The 23,996-nt window shown below is 40.4% G+C and overlaps 2 protein-coding genes across 4 annotated transcripts; both read right to left on the reverse strand.

Annotated features, from left to right (window-relative positions):
• Positions 1 to 1,685: 1,685 nt before the first annotated feature.
• Positions 1,686 to 6,053, reverse strand: LOC111225671 (glycoprotein endo-alpha-1,2-mannosidase-like). Of its 3 annotated transcripts, none has more exons than XM_022750680.1 (5): positions 5,923 to 6,053; positions 4,246 to 4,864; positions 3,108 to 3,217; positions 2,858 to 2,934; positions 1,686 to 2,739 (listed from the first exon to the last, which is right to left on the reverse strand). In XM_022750680.1, exons 2-5 carry the CDS (start codon positions 4,754 to 4,756, stop codon positions 2,106 to 2,108), a joined length of 1,332 nt encoding a protein of 443 aa, XP_022606401.1. In that variant the 5' UTR covers positions 4,757 to 4,864; positions 5,923 to 6,053; the 3' UTR covers positions 1,686 to 2,105. The 3 variants fall into 3 exon arrangements, with proteins under 3 accessions (XP_022606401.1, XP_022606400.1, XP_022606402.1); XM_022750679.1 differs by having other exon boundaries at positions 5,758 to 6,053; XM_022750681.1 differs by having other exon boundaries at positions 5,980 to 5,996.
• A 1,092-nt stretch (positions 6,054 to 7,145) lies between these two features.
• Positions 7,146 to 23,947, reverse strand: LOC111225507 (serine/threonine-protein phosphatase PP1-beta catalytic subunit-like). The gene is made up of 8 exons (XM_022750431.1): positions 23,876 to 23,947; positions 16,767 to 16,898; positions 10,492 to 10,722; positions 10,296 to 10,400; positions 10,090 to 10,161; positions 9,630 to 9,781; positions 8,815 to 8,949; positions 7,146 to 8,698 (listed from the first exon to the last, which is right to left on the reverse strand). The coding sequence occupies exons 1-8, from the start codon at positions 23,925 to 23,927 to the stop codon at positions 8,594 to 8,596; spliced, it is 984 nt and encodes a 327-aa protein (XP_022606152.1). The 5' UTR covers positions 23,928 to 23,947; the 3' UTR covers positions 7,146 to 8,593.
• Positions 23,948 to 23,996: the final 49 nt, after the last annotated feature.

Raw genomic sequence — 23,996 nt, forward strand, 5'->3', positions numbered from 1 at the left:
TGAGACATGAAATAATAACAAAGTGCAGTATGGGTAACAGATGGGTTTGAAGGTTTATCAGATGCCAGAGCACTGCGCAATTTTTTATAATGCTATCAGACAGGATTTAACTGCTCTGGAAAGTTGTTGCAACAGAAGTTATTTATCTGTTGTCTCAACAGTAAACAGTAGAAATATGGGCGTTCATGTTACAAACTAATCCACCACAATGGAGTGGTTGCATGCATTTGATTAGTCACCCCATTGCTTTGCCAGATGACATTGTTGTATTGTAATCCCTGTAAAAACCTACACGCCCTGATGACATCATCGGGGTTATTTTCCCAGACCTAAAAGGAGCTATTTGTAAGTTTTGTTGTTGCTACATAGCCAACGTTAGCATCAACAGCTGTTTACTTACCAGTCTAGAAGAAACATTGTGAGTGCAGCATCAGACTTCAGCCCTTTGCTCTCCAAGAGCTGTCTCCAGATGTGGAAAGCAACACCAATGTCTCTATCACGTCTTTTCTTCTACTGTAGTTAGCACACTAATCAGCTAGCCCCGGTTGTCCTGTCACTTTCCAACAGCAGTTCACTGTAGCCTCCAATCCGCCTTGAAAACGTAGCGCTGCTCAGAGGGCGTATTATAACCTCTCGCAATAATGGCCGAAGCTCTTGTCAAGAAAACCACCCGCTCCCGGTTTGGTGGCAGAGAAAACATATAGCACCTTTAAGGCTACCCTGAGTTATTTTTTTTCTTTAGTTGTTTTAACCCCTAGTATTACTATTGAACAGGTTTTTTTTTAGCAGGTCTGCACATGCACACAGGTGACATAACACACATTCCTGCCAACCGTATCACACGATTCCACTGATCGACAGGTGTTGGTAAGGTGCCGAGAAACGTGGCCATTACGCCAACAAAGGTAGTGAAGAAGGCTGCAAGCGAGCAAACATCAATGTAAACAATTAAAATACTTAAAAAAATTTTTTTTTTTTAAATTAGCTTTGCAAATGTTTTGAGGAGGGAAATAAATTCATCAACTTTGGTACGTATCAAAAATATACATAGCACTTTTTTGGTGGGTAACAGTGAGTATAAACATATCTTTTGTTTCTTCCACAGGACACCTTTAAGAAAGTGTTTTCACAGGCTGAGTAGCACTAACTATGACAAGAGTCCTGATCTTAATGTGGAGAATCACTTAGGTGCTCTTTAGATAAGCGCATTTCTGCCAGTTTAAGTAGCACTTATATAAACTGCATCTTAATCTCATAATAGTGACGAGAAAACTGAATCTTCATATGTACTAAAGGGATTCCAAACATATATTTAGTGGTAGGGGGAATATGTTTTAAGTGATGCAAGCAGACATGTCACCACATGTTCCAGGTATGTATTAATGATAACAGGCCATGACAAAAAAAAAAAGGGGAGGATTCCAGGGATAAAAATGATCTTGATTTTACCCTGCACTCTGGCACTGAGCTGCTGCCTGATTCAATAACTGAAGTGCTGTCTTGCCATCCCTCTGCTGTTTGCATCACTGTGATTCATTTTAAGATTAAGCTTGACATGCCTTTGAAAAATCAAGATCTCTGTAGTGCTTTTTCTTTTCATGTTTTTTTGGTGTGAGACAGAGCTGGAAGCAGAGTGAGGCAACAGCTTTATACCACCAGACGGCTTTGTTTACTTGTGTCTTTCCAATCCTTTCCAGGGTGCACTTTTATTTATTTCTACTGAGGTTTATTATAGTCACAGATTACAGGAACGCAAATCATGCCAACCCACAGTTTCAGCTGGATACGTTGGAGACGGTGAGAAAACATGCTGATAAAGTTGTGAATCCCAAAGTGTGCAATGGCTGCGTAAACAGGAAATAATCAGTTACACATCAGTTAAATGAATAATAATTCACCCAAGTGTAAAAAATAACATACATTGCTGCAGCCAAAATTAAGATAATAAATTAGTTCACTTGCCAGTGGCTTTGCGAATCATTTGGCTTTTTTCATACAGTTATTCATCATTTGCATTTTGTTGTCCGTTAGGCAACTAGAACTTAGTTTTCATGTAATTATTTTATACAACCGTGAACAAATATTTGCTATGGCTCTTAGTCAGATCATTCCTGCCACTTCCGTCGCTCACCGCCAAATATCGCAGCCCACTTGCGAGTTATCTCCAGGTAAATTGCGGGTTTATTGGGCAGGTAGTCCAGATACACAGTCTGGCTTGTTTTGGGAATCGCCATTTCGATCTGAGTCCCCTCGTGCCATTCGTTAAAAGATGTTACAGAGATAAAATCTGGCCTGGCTTCTAACGCAGCACTCAGTGAGGTTTCATAGTATTTGCCGTTGACGCGGTTTCGAGTGTTTTGGAAGTTCCAGGGGCGAATGCTTGTGTCAATGTACCCCGGGCCCACGCTTGGAATGAATATCAGGTTGTTATCTTCGCAGAACGCTTTAATAGAGTCCCAGTTCCGCTGAGTTGACCCATAGGAGAACCCATTAGTAGCAAAGTAGGTGTAGATACCATCAAAACCTGCTGTCAGGATATCCCTCTTATGTTTCTCCTCTACCAGCAGGGCAATGAAGATGGCATCATATGGGGTATCCCTGATGCTGTTACTCTCTGTGTGTTTTAGCAGTTTGGTCCACTGCTCGGAGTTCATCAGATATGAGTCATACACATAGAAGAGCGGAAGAAGCTTGCCAGTGTTTGTACGGTACCTGAAGAAAGCAGGGTGCTCTCCATATCTGAGGAGATATGATGCAAACATGATCATTTTTGATTAATGCAATGAGTCACGACAGAATGATTCACTGAGAGAGTGTAAGATCATGAGACTGACAACAGTGAGGAAACTCTACTCACTTCTCTATGATGTATTTGACATTAGAGAACATACTGACTTCATCTCTCCCTTTGTACGGTTCAATGTGAAAAGCTACCTGCAAACACAGAAATGAGAGCAACATAAAAACTGGCAGCACACACATTCTTACTGGCATTAATATTTCAGATTTTTTGATTTAATCTTAAGAGACTGTATACATCAAACATTTGGTTAGCTACTGCTTGCAAAACAAATGGTTAAGAAACTCACTGCTGTCTTCATACAGACCTTAATATGGTATTTCTGTGCCAATCCCAGCAGTAAAGGCACAATGTCATCTGTTGGCTCACCGTTGTCATCCTTCGTATTAGGAGGATACCAGGAAACAGCAAGGACACCTGCGAATAAGCAGTTACAGGTCAAACATGAACCCCACACCTGAACGAAAGAAAACACTTACGTAACTGTTCATAAATATAAAAAAAATATACATATAATGTAAAGGTATTGTAGTGATATTAAATGTACGGTGGGAGCAATGCAGTAGGGTGCCACTGTGGCAGAAATGAAAATGCCAAAAATCATTATCTTCATTGTCTTAATATTTGGCTTCCACTAAGTGTGAAGTCCAAAAACCCACAAACAATAACAAAAGAATCTGTGGAATTCGAATGATTATTATGATTTAAGTATTACAGGGCTAGCCAATGGGTCAATAGTATTGCTTATCAACATATAGTAGTATAGTATAGTATAGTAGTATTATCCATATTAATGATTCCAAGTACAATGTAATCAAACATGAATGAAATTAGTTATTTGAGTTTTGTTTTATACTCTGTTTTATCTGATGCAATGCATAGCAGCGGAAAATAGTTCATTGCATTGAAGATTGGTTTGATTATTTTACCTTTGATTTACATACATCTGCAATACTGTAATATCTGATATTTTACAGGAAAATATTCTTAATAATAATGTGATGTCATTTCCTTTCCCTGATACTGATTCTGATACGTCAACTCATCTGCCAATTTTGAATACCAATCTCACACCAGTGCTGTCTTTTATTCTAATTTAAAATTTGTACACCTCCCTGCATGGATCTCATTGTTTGTATGGTGACGTGAGTCCAGGAACTACTGTCGCTCAAGTCAGTGGTTTGCTGTGAATGAATCAATGTATCCCATAACAAAAATACTGAATTTCATAATGATGCTGACGACACAGTATGTAATGTAGCTCGGTCAAACCAATACCCAGTTCACTTCATCAGAATGCAATAAACCACATTGCCTCCTCATATCCTTCCTAATATCAGAATATCATGATTTAATAACAAATTGGTTTCACTGGAAAAAAACAAGTGATGATATTAAATTACTGCCCCACCCTGGAATAAAATTCAGGCTAATTCCTCTCTTACCAATAGCTGCTGTACGTAGCTGCTGCATATGAGCCTCTATAACGTAGGGGTCCCTGGAACTGTAAGCTCCTAGAGAGGGATAGAAGTTGGACCCAATGTCATCAGGTGGGCTGTGTCTTCCTTGTGGATACCCCTGAGCCACCTTAAAGTCCCAGTGTGGCAGCTGCAGATGATCCCAGTGGACGTATTTGCCATCAAACTTGGGGTTCCCATACCATGTGTAGTAGAAGGCGTGGACATAGTAGTTTGGAGGAGGAAACTTCCTCAGTGTAGCCTCCAGTTCTTCATCTCTGTCTGACTTGGGAGAGTCATTCATTTTGATGTGGTCAGGTCTATTGTTGTTTTCTCTCGGCATCTGATTGTCATGCTCTCTGTCAGGAAACAGCTTGACACCCACAGGGCTGCTGAACGGAGAGTCCTCTGGTGTGAGCCCTTTCAAGACCAGTACAATGAGGACAAGCAACACCAAAGCAATTAATGTGATGCAAGATTTGCGTCTAAACCTTGCCATTCTTTAGTCTGTGCTTGAAGCTTTCCACAGTTCATTGTTGAGACAGCAGTGAAGGACTGTTGTTGGAGACGATGCCATTGAAACTCAGTCAAAGAGTTTTTGTTCAGCCTGGAAGTTTGAAGAAACAAAGGATCTACATCAATTAATCTGCCAGTTCTTGTCACAATTAATCAACTAATTGTTTGGTCTATAAAAGATCAGACAATTATTCCATTCCCATTAAAACCCAAAGATGATCAGTTTACAGATGAAACTAAGACTATTTTCTTGATTAATGGTTTAATCTATGAACATTAAAAATTAATCAACTTATTGTTTCAGTTTTTAAAAAATTTAGAAACACCAAGGCTGGATTACCAACCAGGCAAAGGAGACAACTGAGCAGGGGTGCTAGAACCTCAGAGGCCCCAAAATCTGAACCATTAAAGCACTATATCAACTATGATGGTGGATGATGGTCCTCCATCCTCCAATGTTATGGTCCCTAGTTAACATATTCCAATTTCTTGTTTTATCTAACCAGCTGTCAAAAATACAAAGATGTTGAGTTTATTATCACAAAAAAAGAAAAAAAGGAGAGAATTTAGTAAATATTCACATTTAAGGGGTGATAGTTGACATTTAGTCCTTCAGAAGAAGACTTAAACAATTACTGAATCATCAAACTTACTGTCAATTAATTTTAAATAACTCAATTAATCAACTAATCATCACTATTAATTGGTGTCTGGGTCCCTGGGTAAATAATGAAAGTGCATCATACAGTGGGGGTAAGTGGGGGCCCAACGACAAATCTGTGCCCTGTAGCCCCCCTATGAGCTTAATGCAGCCATGAGATAGACAGCTACGATGTAATGATGAATGACTGAAGCTATATGCGGAAGTAACAGTAGCAGTCGGTTACAATATGCTCACTTTGCTTTACCAACCACAATACAGCAGGTTAGCGATGCCTACAGACACAGTTAACAAGCCAACAACATTAGCTCCCGCAGCTCTACCTGCATTGATGAACTTTGGACTTGTCAACAGCTGCCACGAATAACCGGTGACACAACAAGCCATTAGTTTTGTCCTCCAAAAGCCAAACACTCCGTTTGCTTGCGTATTATAACTGTGTCTATTTCAAATGTAATGTATGACATTGAACGCAGCCCGTTATGTACCTCGAACGACTCATAAATTATTTCTCTCTGTATGTGATGCAGAGAACGGGACACAACCTGCACTTCTGGTTCAGTAGCGGTCCTGGCAAACGTAACAGATCTGTAAATACTCCACATGAGAAAGAGCAGTGACTGTGACCCATCCACGTTGTTTATCACGCTGACGTCAAGCGCTGCGTCACGTCCAGTCAACAGTCACTGAAGTAGTTTAACTGAATCACAGTGATAGATGTCGCCTCCCTTCGTTTGGGATGGTGTATTACACACACAAGAAAATCCTCACTAAAAAAGGCCAGTAAATTTAAGATATAAAAGGTATTAATGTAATATTATTAGGGCTGCAGCTAACTGCAATTGTGCCTTAATTCCTTGACTAATCAAAAGACTGTTTGTTCTATTAAATTGTAGAAAATTGTAAAAAACGCCATCGCAATTTTCTACAGCCCAAGATGTCTTTAAATATTAGTATTAGTATTGTCTTTCTAACGAAACTCAAATATGTTCAATAAAAGAGCAAAGGATCAAATACTCACACCGAAGAAGTCATGACTAGATCAACTAAATCAACATGGTAACATCAAAAGATGACAAGAGATTAACTTATTTATTTTTCATCTAATGGTTCGTCTCATCATCGGGAACTTTGTGAAGGTGAGTGAAGCAGACTACGGAAAGTAGTACCACAAATGAACATAATGGTTAGATTGGGTGTAGTGGAGCAAACTATACTGCCATCTTTTTTTATTTCTGATTATATTTCATAGTTGTCATAATCCACTTGGGCACACTCACATTACTGTGGAAGATGCATAGCTACAGAGGAGAACTGAAGGCCTCTCCTACCTGAGGTCTGATGACAGTGATGATAGGATGAAGCTGAAGCAGCGGATGTACAAGATGAACAGGTTAGGAAAGACAGGGTACCGCATCACAGACATGGTTAATTAGGCCTAAAATGAACCCATACCATATCCTCCATATCATATTCTGAAGGTTTTGAACTGGGTTATGATTCATCCACAGGCCCCTGCTGTGTGAACTGTCTTATTGGGTATGGTGTAATGACTATATAAGAATTTGCACTTAACCTGCAGTGTTTAAAGTACTGGTTGTATGTTGAGAAAAAGACTTTGCAATACTTCAAGTTTCCTGACAGTATAGAGACAAACATTGATGCATGAAAAAAGAAAAACCGACATAACAATTTTAGTTTCCATCCATTTTATTGAATTTATAGACTTTCAAACAAACTTGTACAAATTGCAAAACAGCTTTTGGTAACACCTCATTGTTTTCTTATTATCATTATTAGGAAATAAATTAAGTGAATAAAAAGTAAACAATGTGAAGAGAGAACATAGAAATACAACAGAAAGAAGAATACCACAAAGAGCAAAAAGAAAGAAAAAGAAGAGGCAACTGTTTTCCACAAAAAGTCAACTGCATCTCATTCGCAGTAGACTGAAGCTGAAGTGCTAACAAGGCTAATCACCGGTCAGCCAAATAGACAACGGAAGTACCTCCAACATTTTGTACTGGCATTGTAACGCAAAGCCCATCTTGAGCTGTCCAGTTTGAAATTGCAGCAATACAACATCAGATTTGTGCTACTTTGCACTGTAATACTGTATTTGCACACCAGGTGGCATCACTGTCACACAACAAAACTGGCTGGTCCTGCCACCCACTCCCAACTCCACCAGTGTTTTATATTCTGTGCCTGAACATTTTGGGTGATGGGAAAGGAGGGTGGCTGGCATTTTCACTATAAATCAACAGGATTATATGGGGGGAAATTATCTTGATGAGAACAAATAATAAATAGACCCAGGAAAACATCAATATCAGCTCTGTGTGAGAAGCGGCGTGTTTTTGTGTGGGTGTGGGGTTGAGGCACAGGGAGACATAACAGAGTGGAGGAATTGATCTCCACAGGGCGTTATGTTCGGTTATAGCGTGTCCACTGCCAGCAGCATCTCATTTAGCCTCTATAGTTCATACAAGCCAGTCTCTTCACATTCTTTGCAACTCACAGGGAGGTGCACTCTTTCATTGGTTAAATATACAAAATGTGCTTGTGCACAGCAACCGCAAAGTGCACTGCACAAGCTATAATGAGTTTGAACAGTTAAGCTGGAATATAAGAGATGCTGTTTGTGTCTACAGATTTAGCACTGCATGGAAATCTCAGTCTCATTGAAATACACTGGAAGGACTCTCTCTGCTTTTTGAGAGGTCAAGGCAAAACAAATTTTCAATCTCCATTTTGTTTTTCTTACACTGAAAAAGAATTCCTCGAACTCAAGTCACTTTGCCCCTCTACACAGAGAAGGCATTTCCTTACATGACACAGAACCTCAGAAAACCTCAAATGGAATTGGAAGTAAAACCACCAAAAAGATTATTTGTTAATAATATCAAAAATACCAACAAACAGGCAAAAAAAATAAAACAGATTGGTCACAGCAAATTTATGTACACATACACATTAAGAAAAGAGCTGTCAGTGGAGTTGGGGAGAAGGTGGGTGAGTGGGGAAGAAAGAGGAGAAAGACTTGGGCAATTAGATAAGCCCTGTATCTTTGCTATACAGGGGAGTTACAGGGGTTGCCATGATGGCAGACCAAGGACGGACAGGGTAAGAAGGAGCGGGAGAGCCAAGGCTGTATGTTCACCTCTTCTTGGGGGCTTGGGTGGTGCGGGGTGGGGTGACGGGTCGACCAGAATTTACACCACCATACTGGTACTTGGCCTTCTTCTCTGAGGGCTTTAGGATCTTCGGGACACAAACACAGACAGAGAGAGAGGACATACTGCATGTGTTAGTGCTTCTGAGATTTTGTGTGCAATATCAAAAGGCAATTAGCGTGAATGTACATGTTTTCACAGTACCTGGAAGGAGCACATGAGGGATTCATCGACGCTCATCATGCCGCCTGCATTGTCAAACTCCCCGCAGTAGTTTGGAGCAGAGAAAAGTGTGACCAGTTGGCGTTTGGCAAAGAACTCGTATCCATCCTCCACAACCTGTTAGAAGACACATGGCGTTATTCCAACGCCTACGGCAATCGATACTAAGAAACAGATCTTCGGCTAGTTTCAGACTCCAACTACGCTATCAAGGTTGAGTGTTCAAAACCACCTACACTTGAATCAATATGAAACTTCCAACGCAGAGCCAAAATAGCTGCAGCTAGTGCTTTAGTGCTAGTCGTTTAGTTGTTTAATCAATTAACAGAAAAGTTATAAATTCCAACTCTGATAATCGATTGTGTTTGGTCATTTATCAGGTAAATGTACTTGCTGCCTTGTGTTACAAATGAAAACAGTAGCTTTTCATTATTTCCATTTTTAAAAAAGCAAAAAAAAAAGAAGAAAAGATAATAACTGTGTGCTAAATAAAGTTAGAACAAATGATACATGGGGAAAAATAGACAAAATGGGAGCAGGAAATTGTGGGCTACACTGTCGCACTAGGTCTATTAATATGTGGTTGACTCGGGGATCAGTCTTTGTATCAGTCACAGTAATTACTTGTGCCGAAGAGACACAATCTAACGGAGGTGAGCTATCATTAAAGTGCATGGCCTACCGATTTCAAGCCCCTGTGAAAAAAAAACACTGTGCAAAATCAATTTGCTTGCTGTGTGCTTCTTGTGTCTACACTCCACATCCAGCCTCTCTACCTTAATTCCCATCGTAATTACCTGGTGGGCTCTGCAGATGAGGTCCAGGTCATGGCGGTTGAGGAACTTGCTGACCACGTCGGCCCCGAAGGTGAAGGAGACCCCGCGGTCGTTCTCTCCCCAGCCTTGTACATCCTTATCTGGGTCTGACCACAACAGGTCACACAGCAGGCCTGAGAGACACACACACACACACACACAGAGGAGAGGAGAGATGGGAGAGAAAGGGTCACATAAGTCACAAAGGAGATGAAAGAAGAGCATAGACAGATCCAGCTAACTTTGCTGATGTAAGACAGAAGATCAACTGATGTAATAGTTCAGGAAGAGAGGGGCTGGGTGTTTTCATTTAAAGGTAAACTTAAATTCCAAGCAGAAACCCAGGGGAAGTGAACATGTTCAGTTTCAAGAATGAGCATGCACCTAAGTACGTGCAGACACACACACACGCACGCACGCACGCACACACGCACACACACACCTGTATCAGGCACATCTGTTGGCCTCATGATCCTGCGAATCTGCTCCATCGACTGCAAATCAGGCGATAGTCCTGAAACAGAAATTAAAGATATTACCTTTGATTGGAGTTACAACAAATATATTTTTTTGAACAAAGCCATCAAAAAGCCACTGTTAAGATTTGGGAGAAGAACAAGAAATGAGTGCCAACAGTGGCTCTCTCACCTCCATGGCAGCAGAAGATCTTCTCATCAATAATAGCAGCAATGGGGAGGCAGTTAAAGCAGTCAGTGAAGGTCTTCCACAACTTAATGTTGAACCTGCGCTTACCTGTTGGAGCATGCAATGATATATTATTGTAACATGATTATATACATACGTCAGGGATGTTTGTGTGCAGGTTGAGTTTACTTCTACCCACACTCATCGTAGAAGCCGTAGATGCGGTTGATAGAAGCACACTCATGGTTGCCCCTGAGCAGGAAAAAGTTCTCTGGGTATTTGATCTTGTAGGCCAGCAGAAGGCAGATGGTTTCCAGGGACTGCTTCCCTCTGTCCACGTAGTCGCCCAGGAAAAGGTAGTTTGCCTCTGGAGGGAAGCCACCATACTCAAACAGCCTCAGCAGATCTGTGTACTGCCCATGGATATCACCTGAGGAGAGGATGTGAGGAGAGTCAGGGGGAAGACAAGGTGTTAATTCGACAGCTTACTGTAGAGGATAAAAGAACAGAAGAAAAAGAAGCAGAGATCATGAAAAGGTGCTAGAATATTGAATTTAACATAAAAGCTAATTGTCATATTCACCCCCAAGTATGCATACACATATACTCTTATCTCTCTGAAGCTTTTTTAATTTTAAGAACACACCCAGACATGTAGGTTGGTGGAGATGTATGACTGTGACTATGCTTTACTGGGACTGCAGCAGCAAGTGAATGGATGCACACACAAAAATGAGCCATTACAGTTGCCATCAGATCAATGCCCTGTAGCCCATGGGAAATGAGTGAGCAAGGGAAAGAACGCTTCGAATCCAGGCTAATCACAAAAAATAAAGGAAGCACATCCACACATCCGCAGAAACTAAGTTTAATTTGAACAGCTCTCCCAGGATTCAGGGTCACCCTCTCCTCTCTTTGACATCAGTCAGGCAGTGATGAGCTGGAGGCGCTCTCACCAAAGCATGGGATCTCTGCAGGGGAGCCTCACTTCATCACCTAGCCAAGACCTGCTTCCTTTTATATCCTCTTGCACCAACTTAAGAGCTGCTCTAATTTGGGCTAAGTGCTCCAGACCCAGATGACTGCAGAGAGCCTCGCCAGAATGGCTTGGACAATAATAACAGGCTTTATTGTGACCAAAAACGGAAAGCTAATTCATGGGCCACACTCTTTTTATGGCAATGCTTCATTACAAGATGGCACCAAATATAAATTAAAATGAAATAGGTCTTGTTAAGCTATGCAGCTGTCTGGCCTTGAGATTAAAATAACCAACAGAAATTGCAACTTTATGCTGGAGTCATGAGCGTGGCTGGCAGGGTTTTTCTATTTCATGGTGCCCGTCAGTGATCTAGGCACCAAAACGCAAACCACAACTGGCACCAACCAGGCCTTTTTTTTTTTTTTTTTTTTTTGCCTGGGTTCAAGGATGGCATGTAAAAGCACACTATTCTGTGCAAATGAATGATTAAACAAATAGTTCTGAATGTTTGAAGTCAAGCTCTGTCTTATACTCAGTGCTTATCTTTTCCAGTTGGATTGTTTCACCATCAATCTTTTTTTTTTTCTCTTCCTGGACAAGCAGCCCCCGCTTTCCATCTAGAGTTTTGATGCAAGTACTGGTAATGGTAGAAACTTCACAGGCCTTCACATTAATAATACAATATCAATACTTCAATAAAACAAGTTTTAAAGTATTAAGGCAGTGCTCCAACAACATAATCCAGGTCACTTATTTTAAATTTCACTTTTTAATAGGAGAGTGAAAAGTTGATGGTGGGTGGGGATCCCATGTGTCATGAGTATTTTACTAAAACATGAATTATCTTTGTTTTTATTATGATTTCAGTTTTGAAGCAAACGATTCTGGCACTATTTGAATGTTAGTCTGCCACAATAGCAAACTAGTCATGTCTTTGGGTATATAACAGTTTAGGTCTCCATTGTACAATCTAACCAATGCTGGCAACACATCTGTGAACTGCCAAAACCTACAAATACCACATAAAAAACAAGAAAACACCGACTTTGATCAACATAGATTTTTTTTGTCTTGGCAGTCAGAAAATGCGGTAAATACAGAGGACTGAGTAAACACCGAGGACATCACACAGAGAACAATAATTCTTGCTTGTGCCTGCAGCAAAACAAGAATGGACATGAAGCAATAAACAATTAACCTTGTTCATTTATGCTGCAATTTGCTCTGAAAAGCAAACATAGGAACAAAGCCACATTTGGATAATTTGGTAAACCCAGACACATGGCAACATAGACTGTAATCTCTGCAGCAACAGTTGGTGGTGAGTGAACCTTGTAACAGCACGGCTAAAACTTCAGCTGAGCTGTGGCTCTGTAGTAAAACCTGGATAAACTGGATTATAAAATAATGCTCTTTTATTCATGGCATACCAAATTATTTCTCAGCTAGTAGAGTGTTGTTTTTGCTTTTTTTCTCCTTCTCCCTCAGAATGATTTAACAGCCAGTATTTGAGTGTCTTCCTCCGGAAAAGAGACCTGAGCTTAGTTTTAGACCAACTACCATCAACTTCACACTAAGAGTTGTTGCATGAACTGGTGCAGTTATTGGTGAAGTTATTGCTGTGTACGTGAATTTGTGAGCCTCACCAAGACTTGCTCACCATTGGGTAGCCCCCCTGCCTGCCCTCTCTCACACAAGGAATTGTAGGATGACAGTGAATTATTTACTCAGCACTGCCTCTGCAGTGTCAAAACAGTCCGAGAATAGCAGCACAGAGATTTAGGGTTTAAAAAGCAGAGCTAAAGGTAGAAAGCTAAAAAAACAAAAGGAGCACTGAACTTCAGGTCAGTGTTTCAAATCAGCAAGATTCGTCTCAGAAAGACTAGATAATATAACAGCAAAGGTCATAACACAGCTCTACAATAATAAAAGTACACAATAGTGTATCTTATGCCACCCATGTGTGGTATTTAAATTGATTTTTTCATAGCAAAATATAGGAAATATTTTTACATTCATATTGCATTGCTGTTGTGTACTGAAAGGACAGGCTCATAGATAAATTAAATACTTAACGATTAGATAAAAAACAAAAAAATGCCTATGCCCTTACAATGTAAGGCCGTTATATTAGCATAGTACCAGTAGTATACACTGGTACTTAAGTACCAGTGTCCTAATGCGTGGCTGTAATCAAGCATGCTGTTGCATGACCTTGTGTAGTCAGACAATCAGCTGGCACCCACATAAAAATACAACCGTGACAGTGAGAAGAGCACTGTATAACACTGCTCAGAGCACTTTTCGAAGTGAAAACAACAAACACTGCTGACTGTCCATAACTGTAACATAGTCTGTCTTTGCTACTCCAGATGAAATGACACAAAAAACTGCAGAAATTCTATTTATGATATGAAAAATAATATATACAGTATTTTATTTCAAGTGTTATTTGAAACTTAAAAAGTTTACTTAATAAGAAATTAATACAGTTTGCCGACAATATCCTACTAAAATACAGCTGATGTAGTTAAATCTATTTTCGTATCATCAACTCAACAATAGGTATTTACCAATTTAGTATTGAAATATTTCAGGACAAATACACCAAAGTTGCTACAGTTAAGTCTCCTGCATCTGGAGCCACATGTGACCTTTCTGGCAGTGGATAAGCTTTCTTTCTCTGGACTCACTGTATACTACTCTCTACTTTCTCATTGTCTACTAACATTTGTAAAGATAAGTGATCAACTTTTCAACTTTTCTTAGAATAAAATCTAGTCAAATGGTCAAACAGTGATGCTGACTGATGCTGAATGTAAAACCAACTACAGTCAATGCATAGAAATAATCTAGTTTCAGCCTCTGAAGGTAATTTTGATCAAGAAAATAAGAGACCTATTAATTTAAGAAGAGGTTTACAGGTTTTTAAGTCTGTGTCCAACCCCATATCAACACTAAAACAGGTTTTTCTTACCATGATTATTCCTCCTGTTCATACTGGCTATTAACAAATCCCCTCTAAAAAAGTGATTTCAGTGGAAGTGATGGGGGACAAAATCCAAAGGCCTTGTAAAAATTGTATTCAGAAGTTAGTGTGAAGCTTAAATTATGCTCGAGCATTCTGAGTTGGGATTTCATCAGATCAAGCAGGTATCTTCCAAAGTAACAGTCGTTTTAGAACAAAATTCCCTATTTATGTTTCCCTGGACGGTGTTTTCATGCTGATGTGCAGTGAAAGGACTGCAACAACATAAGGGAACTTTGTAGCCTATCCTTTAACTTTTGCATTTGAAAACATCGTAGTACATTCTACAATGTTTTCATCTCTTTCTCTTTAGCCTGCGAACTGTTTGTGCTACTTTTCAGTCAGTACTTGTAGTCAAGAGAATAATTAAAAGGCATTCAATTCAACTCAGAAATAACACTGCTGACAGCTTAAATGATAAATGTTACCACAGAATGCAAAACTACACACAAACAGTAAAAACAGAACAGCCATGCTTGTGGTCTTTCTTCAGCTAATTCCACACACCAACGAATCGATTACACTTGTTCTAAATCAGTAAGGTTCTATTATGGTTAACATGTAAGTGCTTGGTCATTTTGCAGAGGATTGTGATTACAGGGCACTGTTAATCATGATCGTCTGTCCAGATTATTTTAGTAGCCAAATTACAATCTAAAACATCAACTCACATCAGTTTGATTGTTATTATTAGTATTATTGCACAAGGAACATCATTGTCAACAACAGTGTTGGAAAATCCAAATTTATATTATTCTGTTTAGATGAATAAGAAAAACAAACGCTAGCAAAAGATGCTGGCAAAATTGTGCCAGCAGCATTAAGGTCAACATGTGAGCAAGAGAGTAAGCGCAGAACCTGATCCATGTGACCTTAGTAAATAATTAAAGGCATCCACTGTTAGGTCTTTATAGTCTGTGATGGTGCTCACAGCCATGGGTTAAAGGCGAGTAATCAGCCTGGGGTTAAAGAAGCAGCAACAGAACAAAGAAAGTAAAAGAGAGACAAAGAAACGTCACACAGTGACAAATAACACCACCTCATACTCATGCATATTTTAGAGTAATGTGCCAGGGTTAGGTCCAAATGGATAAAGGCACTCCAGGCCTTTAAAACCAGTTATTCTGATCACTGTAGTGTCAAACACATGGATAACATCAGTCTCTCAAAATTCAATTTGACAAGAAACAAAATCTAATTACTGCTTCCTATTACCATGTTTATCACTTAAAACACAAATACAGCCATCAGAGGTTGATACAATGTGAGGGCTACATAACAACAATCAAACAAAGTAAATGTGTGTGGGAGGAAACTGGCATGAGGAGCGGCACAACTGAAGTACATTTATGCACCTGAGCATGTACAGTATATGAGCTTGTGCGCTGTACTTTCAAGGACTGGCACATATATTAGACCGCTCAGAGTTGGTTGCAGTTGCAGCACTACACTGGGGGAAGAGATAAAGCATGTGGGAGTGTGCTGAGATGTGCAGGAGCCTGCTAGAGATAGTGACAGTGGTAGCTAATTCAACTGCTGAGAGGGCACTAACTTGCGCATGTGAGGTTCTTTGCTCTACTTGGGTTTGTCTATGTTATGTGTGTAAGACAGTGATACAAAATCTCTTCTATTCCCCTACATGTATCCTTCTGTAACATACACAGGCCAGTCAGAGAATAACAGTGACTTAATATATGACCCAGACTGAGGCACTGTTATCCCGTCTTGTTACATAAGTAAACTCTGCGTCAAAGAAATAGATTGCTGCTCTGGGCTGAGCAACCCAGCCTGTGCTCTGCAGAGTGGGAGTTTGCCACTGGTGCACCCGACCCTTCAGAGTCAGAGCTTTCTGTTTGAGTTGCTCTTCAAAAATTAAGATTGCGTAGCCGTTTGATATTTGTCAAGGGTTATAGGCATATGTTCAAGCTGTATACAGTACTTGTAAAATCAATTACTGTACCACAGAAAAAAGCAAATGTAGAGAGTGCTGAAAGATGCTTATAAAAAGCGAAGAGGCTTTTGTGTTTGGTGCACAGTTTGTAGGCACTAGGCATGGCCATTTCTTATGTCTACTATAGCCTGCCATTACCTTTCATATGATTAATTGCTCACTTGAAGTGTAGTATGTCAATTCCAGCAGTGGGGGAACTGCACAGTGGAACTGCACACATTTTCTGGAATCAGTTATTTGGCTGGCAGCTAGTGCTTGTGTTGTAGTACTGTTTTTCATTTATTTATTTATTTTCTAAGACATTATTTTCAGATTATGCTTCTAATTTTCCTCCCTGTGCTTGTAAGCATCTCAGTTTATAAGGGCTTTAAAGACACAGTAGAGTACGTTACACAGCACAGAGGGAAACAAGAAGAAAAAGATGAACAAGCAAGTAAACAAGCAAAAATAAGCTTGTGGCTTGAGGTGGTGAGAAAATGACCTGAAACAAAGGCAGAAATACACAACACTGACCACAGATCTTCAGGGGTGCCTCAAGCTCCAGCAGGATGGGCTGACTGAGGAAGATCTCCCTGGATTTGATGCAGAGGCCCCGCACCTCTGCCTCGGTCATCTGGACTATCTTCCCCGGACGACATCCTCGCACTGAAGAGACAAGACAAGACACAGTCAGTGCTATACATTTTAATCATCATTGTAAGCGTTAATGCAGCAACTCTGTAAAACCCCAACACCACAAAGTTCATCAGAATGAGGTCACGATAGAATAATTTTTCACCCAAGGGGGAAAAAACTGTTGTGGCAGAGCCACAAAGCAATCTTAAAATCTGATGAGCTGTGGGCGTAATGGTTCTGTAGCTTATAGCTGCTAAGTCTCAGCCATACTTAAAAAACCCACTGCTTAGACTAGGAGAGCAGCTTGCATCTTCAGCAGTAGTGTGGGTTTATTGGCTGTGTAGTTGCACTGTTAGCTTAAGCCTGCTTTCTGGGGTTCTGCCACAGCTCTGGGTGCAGATTTATCTTATACCAATGAAAAGAGAAGTGAGAATTGCAAACGTTGGCCACAGTCAGCAGTTGAAATAGTAAGAGATATGAAAAGTGAGAATATATATAAAAACTGCTTCCTCATCATATTACCTGGAGGCCAGAGGATATGCCTAAAGCTAAAGCTTCATTTATTTAAAAAAAAAATCTGTGTCTTTATTTGTTTTATTTATGTTTTGTGTGTTTTATTTCAGTTTTAGACAGCCTGGTTGGTGCAATGCCTCTTAAAGATGGCATCAAAAGAGCACACAATCAGTCACATGGCATCATAGCTACACAACAACAAACTAGTGCTAATGGTAAACACAAGCTGACATGCAAATTAATGAGTACCAGGCAGAGGAATGGTCTTATAATACTGATATGATCAATTGTTCCCTGACACTTTAATTATACACAAATTGTAAATGGTAACTGGATTGCATTTACATAGCCTTTTTAACTGGAGTCTTGTTTGACGTCACTGCGTGAAGATGAACCATTGACGATAGAAACAAAAGTGATGAACAAATCCTTGACTGAGGAATTATGTAATAACTAACCATTTTGGTATTGCCTTAAAGCTTGACGCCCACTAAAGGATAGATGAGCCGGGTGAAACAAATGCGTCTTAGTCAGAGAGCAAGTTTTTTTTTTTAAAACCCTTTTCCCCCTTGTCTTTTTGTTGCCTTAAAGCAGGGGTCCCCAAACTACGGCCTGTGGGCCACATCCGGCCCGCCAAAGCAATTGGAGTGGCCCACTTAACGATCCCAGACAATCCCTCTAAACATCAACCAATTTTTATCAAATTGCATTTTCCTATCATAACATCATAACATATCCGTACTTAAAGGTTGGCATTCTAATTAAAATTGACCATAGTTATGAGCTATTTATAGTTAATAGTGGCTCATCTTCACCTCCTCACACAATGGTATATTCTGACGTGACTTTGATCGTGACCGAGCCAGCGTCAAGCTGCAAAGTTCTGAGGTGGGAATCTGTCATGAAGGTGGTTGTGTCCTGCATAAACTTCATCAGAGCAAACGGACTTAAACACAGGCAGTTCCAAGCCTTTCTCTCCGAGCTAGAATCAGCCCACGGAGACGTGCTTTACCACACTGAAGTCCGCTGGTTAAGCCGGGGCAGAGTTTTGAAGCGTTTTTACGACCTGCTACCCGAAATCAACGCCTTTCTCCTGACAAAGGGAAAAACTGTCCCAGAGCTGATCGACACAGAATGGAAATGGGACCTCGCCTTTATTAACAGATGTGTCAGAAATTTTAAACGGCCTTAACTTGCAGCTCCAAGGCAAGGGAAAACTAATCTGACATGTATTCCCACATCAAAGTATTTGAGCTTAAACTAGCGCTGCTTATTGGACAGGTGCAAAAACAAGACTTCACCCATCTCCCTGCTACTCGAAGCCTCTCAGCTGAGAAACCGGGCGGTCCGTTCCCAACCGAGAAGTGCAAGGACGCACTGGAAAAGCACTGAGGGCGGAGTTCGGTGTGGCGGTTCCCGTGAGCTTCAATGTCCACGGTTGAAAGAAAATCCGCACATTCCAGAACCCTTTTGCTGCCGGACATTGAAGGACAACCTTCTGGCCTTCTCTTCAATTTGAGCTGGCTGAGTTGCAGACCTGTGATGTTGCTCTTGAAAAAAGGGACCGTAATTCAGCCCACAAAGTCTGATAAGTACTATTGCTGCCCTCCCATAATGAGACCTACCCCACATAAGAAAAGCACGCACAATAGATGCCCAACAGTTTTGGGAGCAATATATCTGTGAGCAAACGTTTTTCACACAATGAGCGCTGATAAAAATTCGACGAGATCAAGTCTCAGCAAGATCAACCATCACCCTGCTCATCGTCCTGAGACTGGCCTGTAACTGTGAAGTGGAACCTGACATCGATCTCCTCACTCAGTCAGAAGCAGCCCACAGCTCACACCGTATATGGTAAGCAACTGATATCAATAGTCAATTAGATATTATAAAAAAATGTTATTATAGTAATTGCTCTTTTATAGGCAACATGTTCTGACCTGATCTTTGACCACTTATTCTGTATTAATATTATTTCACTACCTGTAAAGACAAGAACACTTTACCGTTTGTTAAACTCAAACTGTACCTGTTTACAAATCACATTCACCTCATCTTACTGAAATTACCCATAGTTTGGTGCCCCACCCCCCGGCACAGGCATTGCGCCCAACAAGCAGAGCTAGCCGTCCGCCGCGGGCCTCGGAGACGTTTAATGAGGCATCCCTTCCGAAGGGAGCGACTTAGAAGCCTGGGGCTGACATATGTTACTCAGCGTGACGAGCTGAGTCCGTAGACACCAAATTTGTGGACTTTCGAGAAAATTTTTGGGAAATTATTAAAACACAGAATTTAACCGTGTCCCCCGGCAGCATATGAGAGACCGCCCATGGCGGCCCTTCGGAAGGGAGCGACTCAGAAGGCTGGGGCTGACATATGTTACTCAGCGTGACGAGCCGAGTCCGTAGACACCAAACTTGTGGACTTTGGACAAACTTTTCCGTTGTGACATTCACACTAGTCTTAATGGTGTGGCACCTCAGCATATGAGAGATGACCCATGGCGGCCCGTTTGTGTTGTTATTTTCTATAAAATAAATGGAGTATCTGTGGTACTTCAAATAAACACATGTGAAGACTTTTTATTACTTTTTTTGGCAAATCAACAGGTGGTGCCAAAGCCAAACGAAGGGCAGCTACAACAAATTATCATTGTAATCTCCACAATAATACTGGTTGTCACCCTGGCCCATATCATTTCCTGTTATAGACTAACCTCGGCCCCCCATCTCAGAAAGGAAAGTTGATGTGGCCCCCACTGAAAAAAGTTTGGGGACCGCTGCCTTAAAGGATGACAAATTATAGAATGGCCAAACAGGGAGCAGTTTGAAATGGATTAACTGGTGTATTGGTGATGAATTCCCAACGCATAGTGAATGCATTTTTGTGCATACATAAACGCACACGTGTACACACACATGCTACTTACACACTACACTCAGACTACATCATTGTCACTGTCTCATTAGTCACGTAATCCAACCAAATCTGAGAGAAGAGAGTGAACCAGAGGAATATGGATCCTCACAGACGGTGAATCTGTGAGCCAAAAACTATTCTAGGGCTCCACCAGCCTTAATTAACTGTTGCTTTACGCCATCAATTTTCTTTATCACCCATCTACTGTAGCTGCACTCCTTCACATCCATGTGCTGCGCATAGTGTGAAGCATGAAATTGCAGAAGTAGGGCTCTTCAGTCAACGGCCAGGCCTCATCAGAGCGGAGTGAGTTAAGCTTGGATGCTTAGCCTGCTCGGCTTTAACACTGAACCATTCACTGTTCGCACTTCTGCAGGCTGGCACTTTTAAAAGAGATTACGTTCTTAAGAACATTGAGGGGCAAAGGCTAAAATGAAGCAATGACAAGGATTTGCCACCATCATAAATCAAATCACTGTTTGTGTGTGTGTGTCTAATTGTGTGATTGTACACGTGTCTGGAGAAAGCGACACAGTGTTTCTTAAGTTTTAATTCCAAAGAATAAGCACGCTCACTGACACTTGGGTTTCCTCAAGACTGCATTTTCTCAGACAGCAAAACATACAGTAAGCTATTATTTGATGTTTGGATGCAGAATGAGTCTTTTCAGATTTTCTCGTTTAGAAATTTCGCACTGGAGAATTATTAGTCTCTTGATATGGTACGTATGTACTGAGCATAAGGAAATACTAATGACTGTGTTTCACACCAAAACTGATTTTGTTACATCTATAATTATATTATGCCCATGAAAAACAGACAGGACTTTGTGGGAAAACATGTAAAGCTAATAAAATAATTCTCTTATTAGAGGGTCACACAAACCTAGAGTAAAATACTGAGAAAATAAACAAGACAACAATGAAACATACTGACAATTTTAAAGCCTGTTTTTCATCTGGGCTAAAATGCAGAGTGGATTTGAGATCTAATGATTATTATTTTTATCAGTGACCTCCCCATTACTTTCCTGATTATTCATTTGGTCTGTAAAATGTCAGAAACTGATGAAAAATGCCTATTTCAGTTTGATAAGGCCCAAGTTAACATCTTCAAATAACAACTTCAACAGTCCAAAACCAAAAAGCTTATTGATGTAATGTCACATGAGACAAAGACAGGCAGCAAATCCTCACACTTGAGAAAATGGATCTAGGATTTATTTGGTATTTAAGCTTGAAAGAATGACTCAAACTCGTTGCTGATTAATTTTTGGTTGTGAGACTAGTAAATTAATAATTGTAATCATTTCAGCTCTGGCACATTTTCCTTGTTAGATTCACTGAACGTTTTAGAATAAAAGTTTTCAGACCAGGCACAAGACCACAACTTTATTTTCTTGCATTTATTCCCTTTGGATCCAGACTTTATTAATAAATATCACAGCCTCTCATACAAATCAACTAGTAAATACTTCTGCTCTGGTGGTGGAATTTCACTGGTAGTCATTTCTTGTAGGGAGACAACCAACATAGAATCTGGGATGCAAGACTTGTTTTCTATTTGGCATTTATAATACTCCTAAATGATGTGCTCATTAGGTTAAATTTCATCATACAACACCAACAACCCATACTTGATTCTAACTCTTTATTAAGTTCACACCACTAACCACAAAGCTGAACAATTATGTAAGAAGCCTGTGGGATGATAAGATCTAAATCAATTAGTCATGTGCAGTCACTTGCTTTATTAGCGTGATAAAAGGAGAGAGACACCATCACCACTGTACACCAACAAGATCACAACAAAGCTGACCACTTGTGAGAGACGCCTATGCCAAGTCCAACTTGTATCAGAAATATGAGCAACACAATCAACAAGTCACCACAGTCTGAGCTAAGTGCCGAGGGAATCACAGCGTGTGGAGGACCAACAAGCCTTCTAGATGAGAAAAATGGCAAGCCACAAGTCGCAGTCACTAGCTGTCAAATAGCAATTACCGCAAAGCTTCAGATGACTGATGATCATGATTGTGTAACACTACAGACTTATGTTTCACAGTTGAGAGTGGAAAATGGGCAAGAAGTTGATTGCAGGCAGTTAAGAAATGTTATTTATTTTCAATTATTTTGACCATGTAGGAGCTATGTTAACTCATTTAAAAATTAAACTGCAAGAAACACAAGGCAGTTGCAGAGTGACAGCATTTTCCAGCAATAATTATAAATACCAAATCTTAACATTTCAGTGCTGGCATAGTGTTTCATCTCCAACAGAGTCGCAGATACTGCTGGAAAGTGTGCCAAGGACAGCTGAATTTGCCTTAGTGGTCTGGTCTGACTCAAAGGAGATCTCACAGGGGAACAGAAAACTCCCCGCCTTCTCTATGGAAGGTGGACAGCCAACACAAAAGGATTTTTGCACATCCCTATCTCTGCCAAATTCAAAAACCTGCTCCACACGCCCCAACAAAAATTCCTTTGATTTACCAAGTACAAAAGCAATTATGTGACTGTGAACACAGCAGTGCAAGACAATTAGTTTAACCTGTAGATATGAACAATTTTGAGAACAGGTCAGAGAAACACATGGTGCTTCTTCTACCTCTTCTAATTTTGCAATGTCCTACATTTGTGCATTGTTACTCACCTGTACTAACAGACTGACAGTGAAAGTGTGTGCATCATGGGCCCTGTGTGTATGAGTACACTGAATCACAGCAACCTGCCCACTAAAACACACCTACAAACCCAGTGAGGAGTGGGCAACACAAGGTAAAATTGCCTTACAGAAATTATACTACCTTACAAGTCAAATTTGTCCAGGATGTAGTGATAAAAACATTCAATATGTGATGAAAGGATTATGTTTATATTTGAGCTTTAATCTTAAATACAGGTCTATTTCTACAGTTGCTTTATCTGTTGAGAGATTCCTCTTCGCAATAATGTGATATTAACCAGGTCACTATCAGAAATTGAACGACAACTCTCAGTACCGCGGATATGGAGCAAAAATTAACCGTGTCAAGGACAAGAGCACTGCTGAACATCGGTGTTGATGGCTTAGGAAAAAAAACTTAACCTGCGTGATCGATGCGAACGTTAACGCCATGACCAATGATTCTAGCTTTGATATTAATGTTACTTCGAACAGGACAAACGTCCCAGCCCCTCCTCGATACATACCAACCGTACATAATATGGCAAATAAATGAGCCAGAATACAGCGAAAAAACACAAGGCAGAAAGTTAAATTACATGCTAAAGTAAAGACCACGACACGATAAAAATAAGTTGCCAAGGGTAACGTAGCTATTACTGCGAAAACTGAGAAATGTAGGCGTTTACCGCTGACAGTGTTTATAAACATGGCCAGCTAACGGTAATGTTAACCAGAGCTAGCCTGGGATACACCGTTACGATTGGCTGACGTTAGCCCCACTAGCTAACACTTTCCTGCGTTTTCTGAGGCAACCGCGGTAGTTAAAGAATAAATCTGACGCCGGGCTTATTGAACCCAAACCGCTAACTCTGTACAATGCTACAGACTGTGATAAAGTTGTTCACCTTCCAGGAGCCGAGAGATGAGGCTGTCCACGTTCAATTCACCCTCCGCCATCTTCAAACTGATGTTGTACAGTGTGGGCCGGTTCGATTCTCCCTCACAAACACCAAGAGGCGCTGTTGT

Source organism: Seriola dumerili, unplaced genomic scaffold (assembly GCF_002260705.1).
Source record: "Seriola dumerili isolate Sdu_G_001 unplaced genomic scaffold, Sdu_1.0 BDQW01000149.1, whole genome shotgun sequence".
NCBI classification, from domain to species: Eukaryota; Metazoa; Chordata; class Actinopteri; order Carangiformes; family Carangidae; genus Seriola; species Seriola dumerili.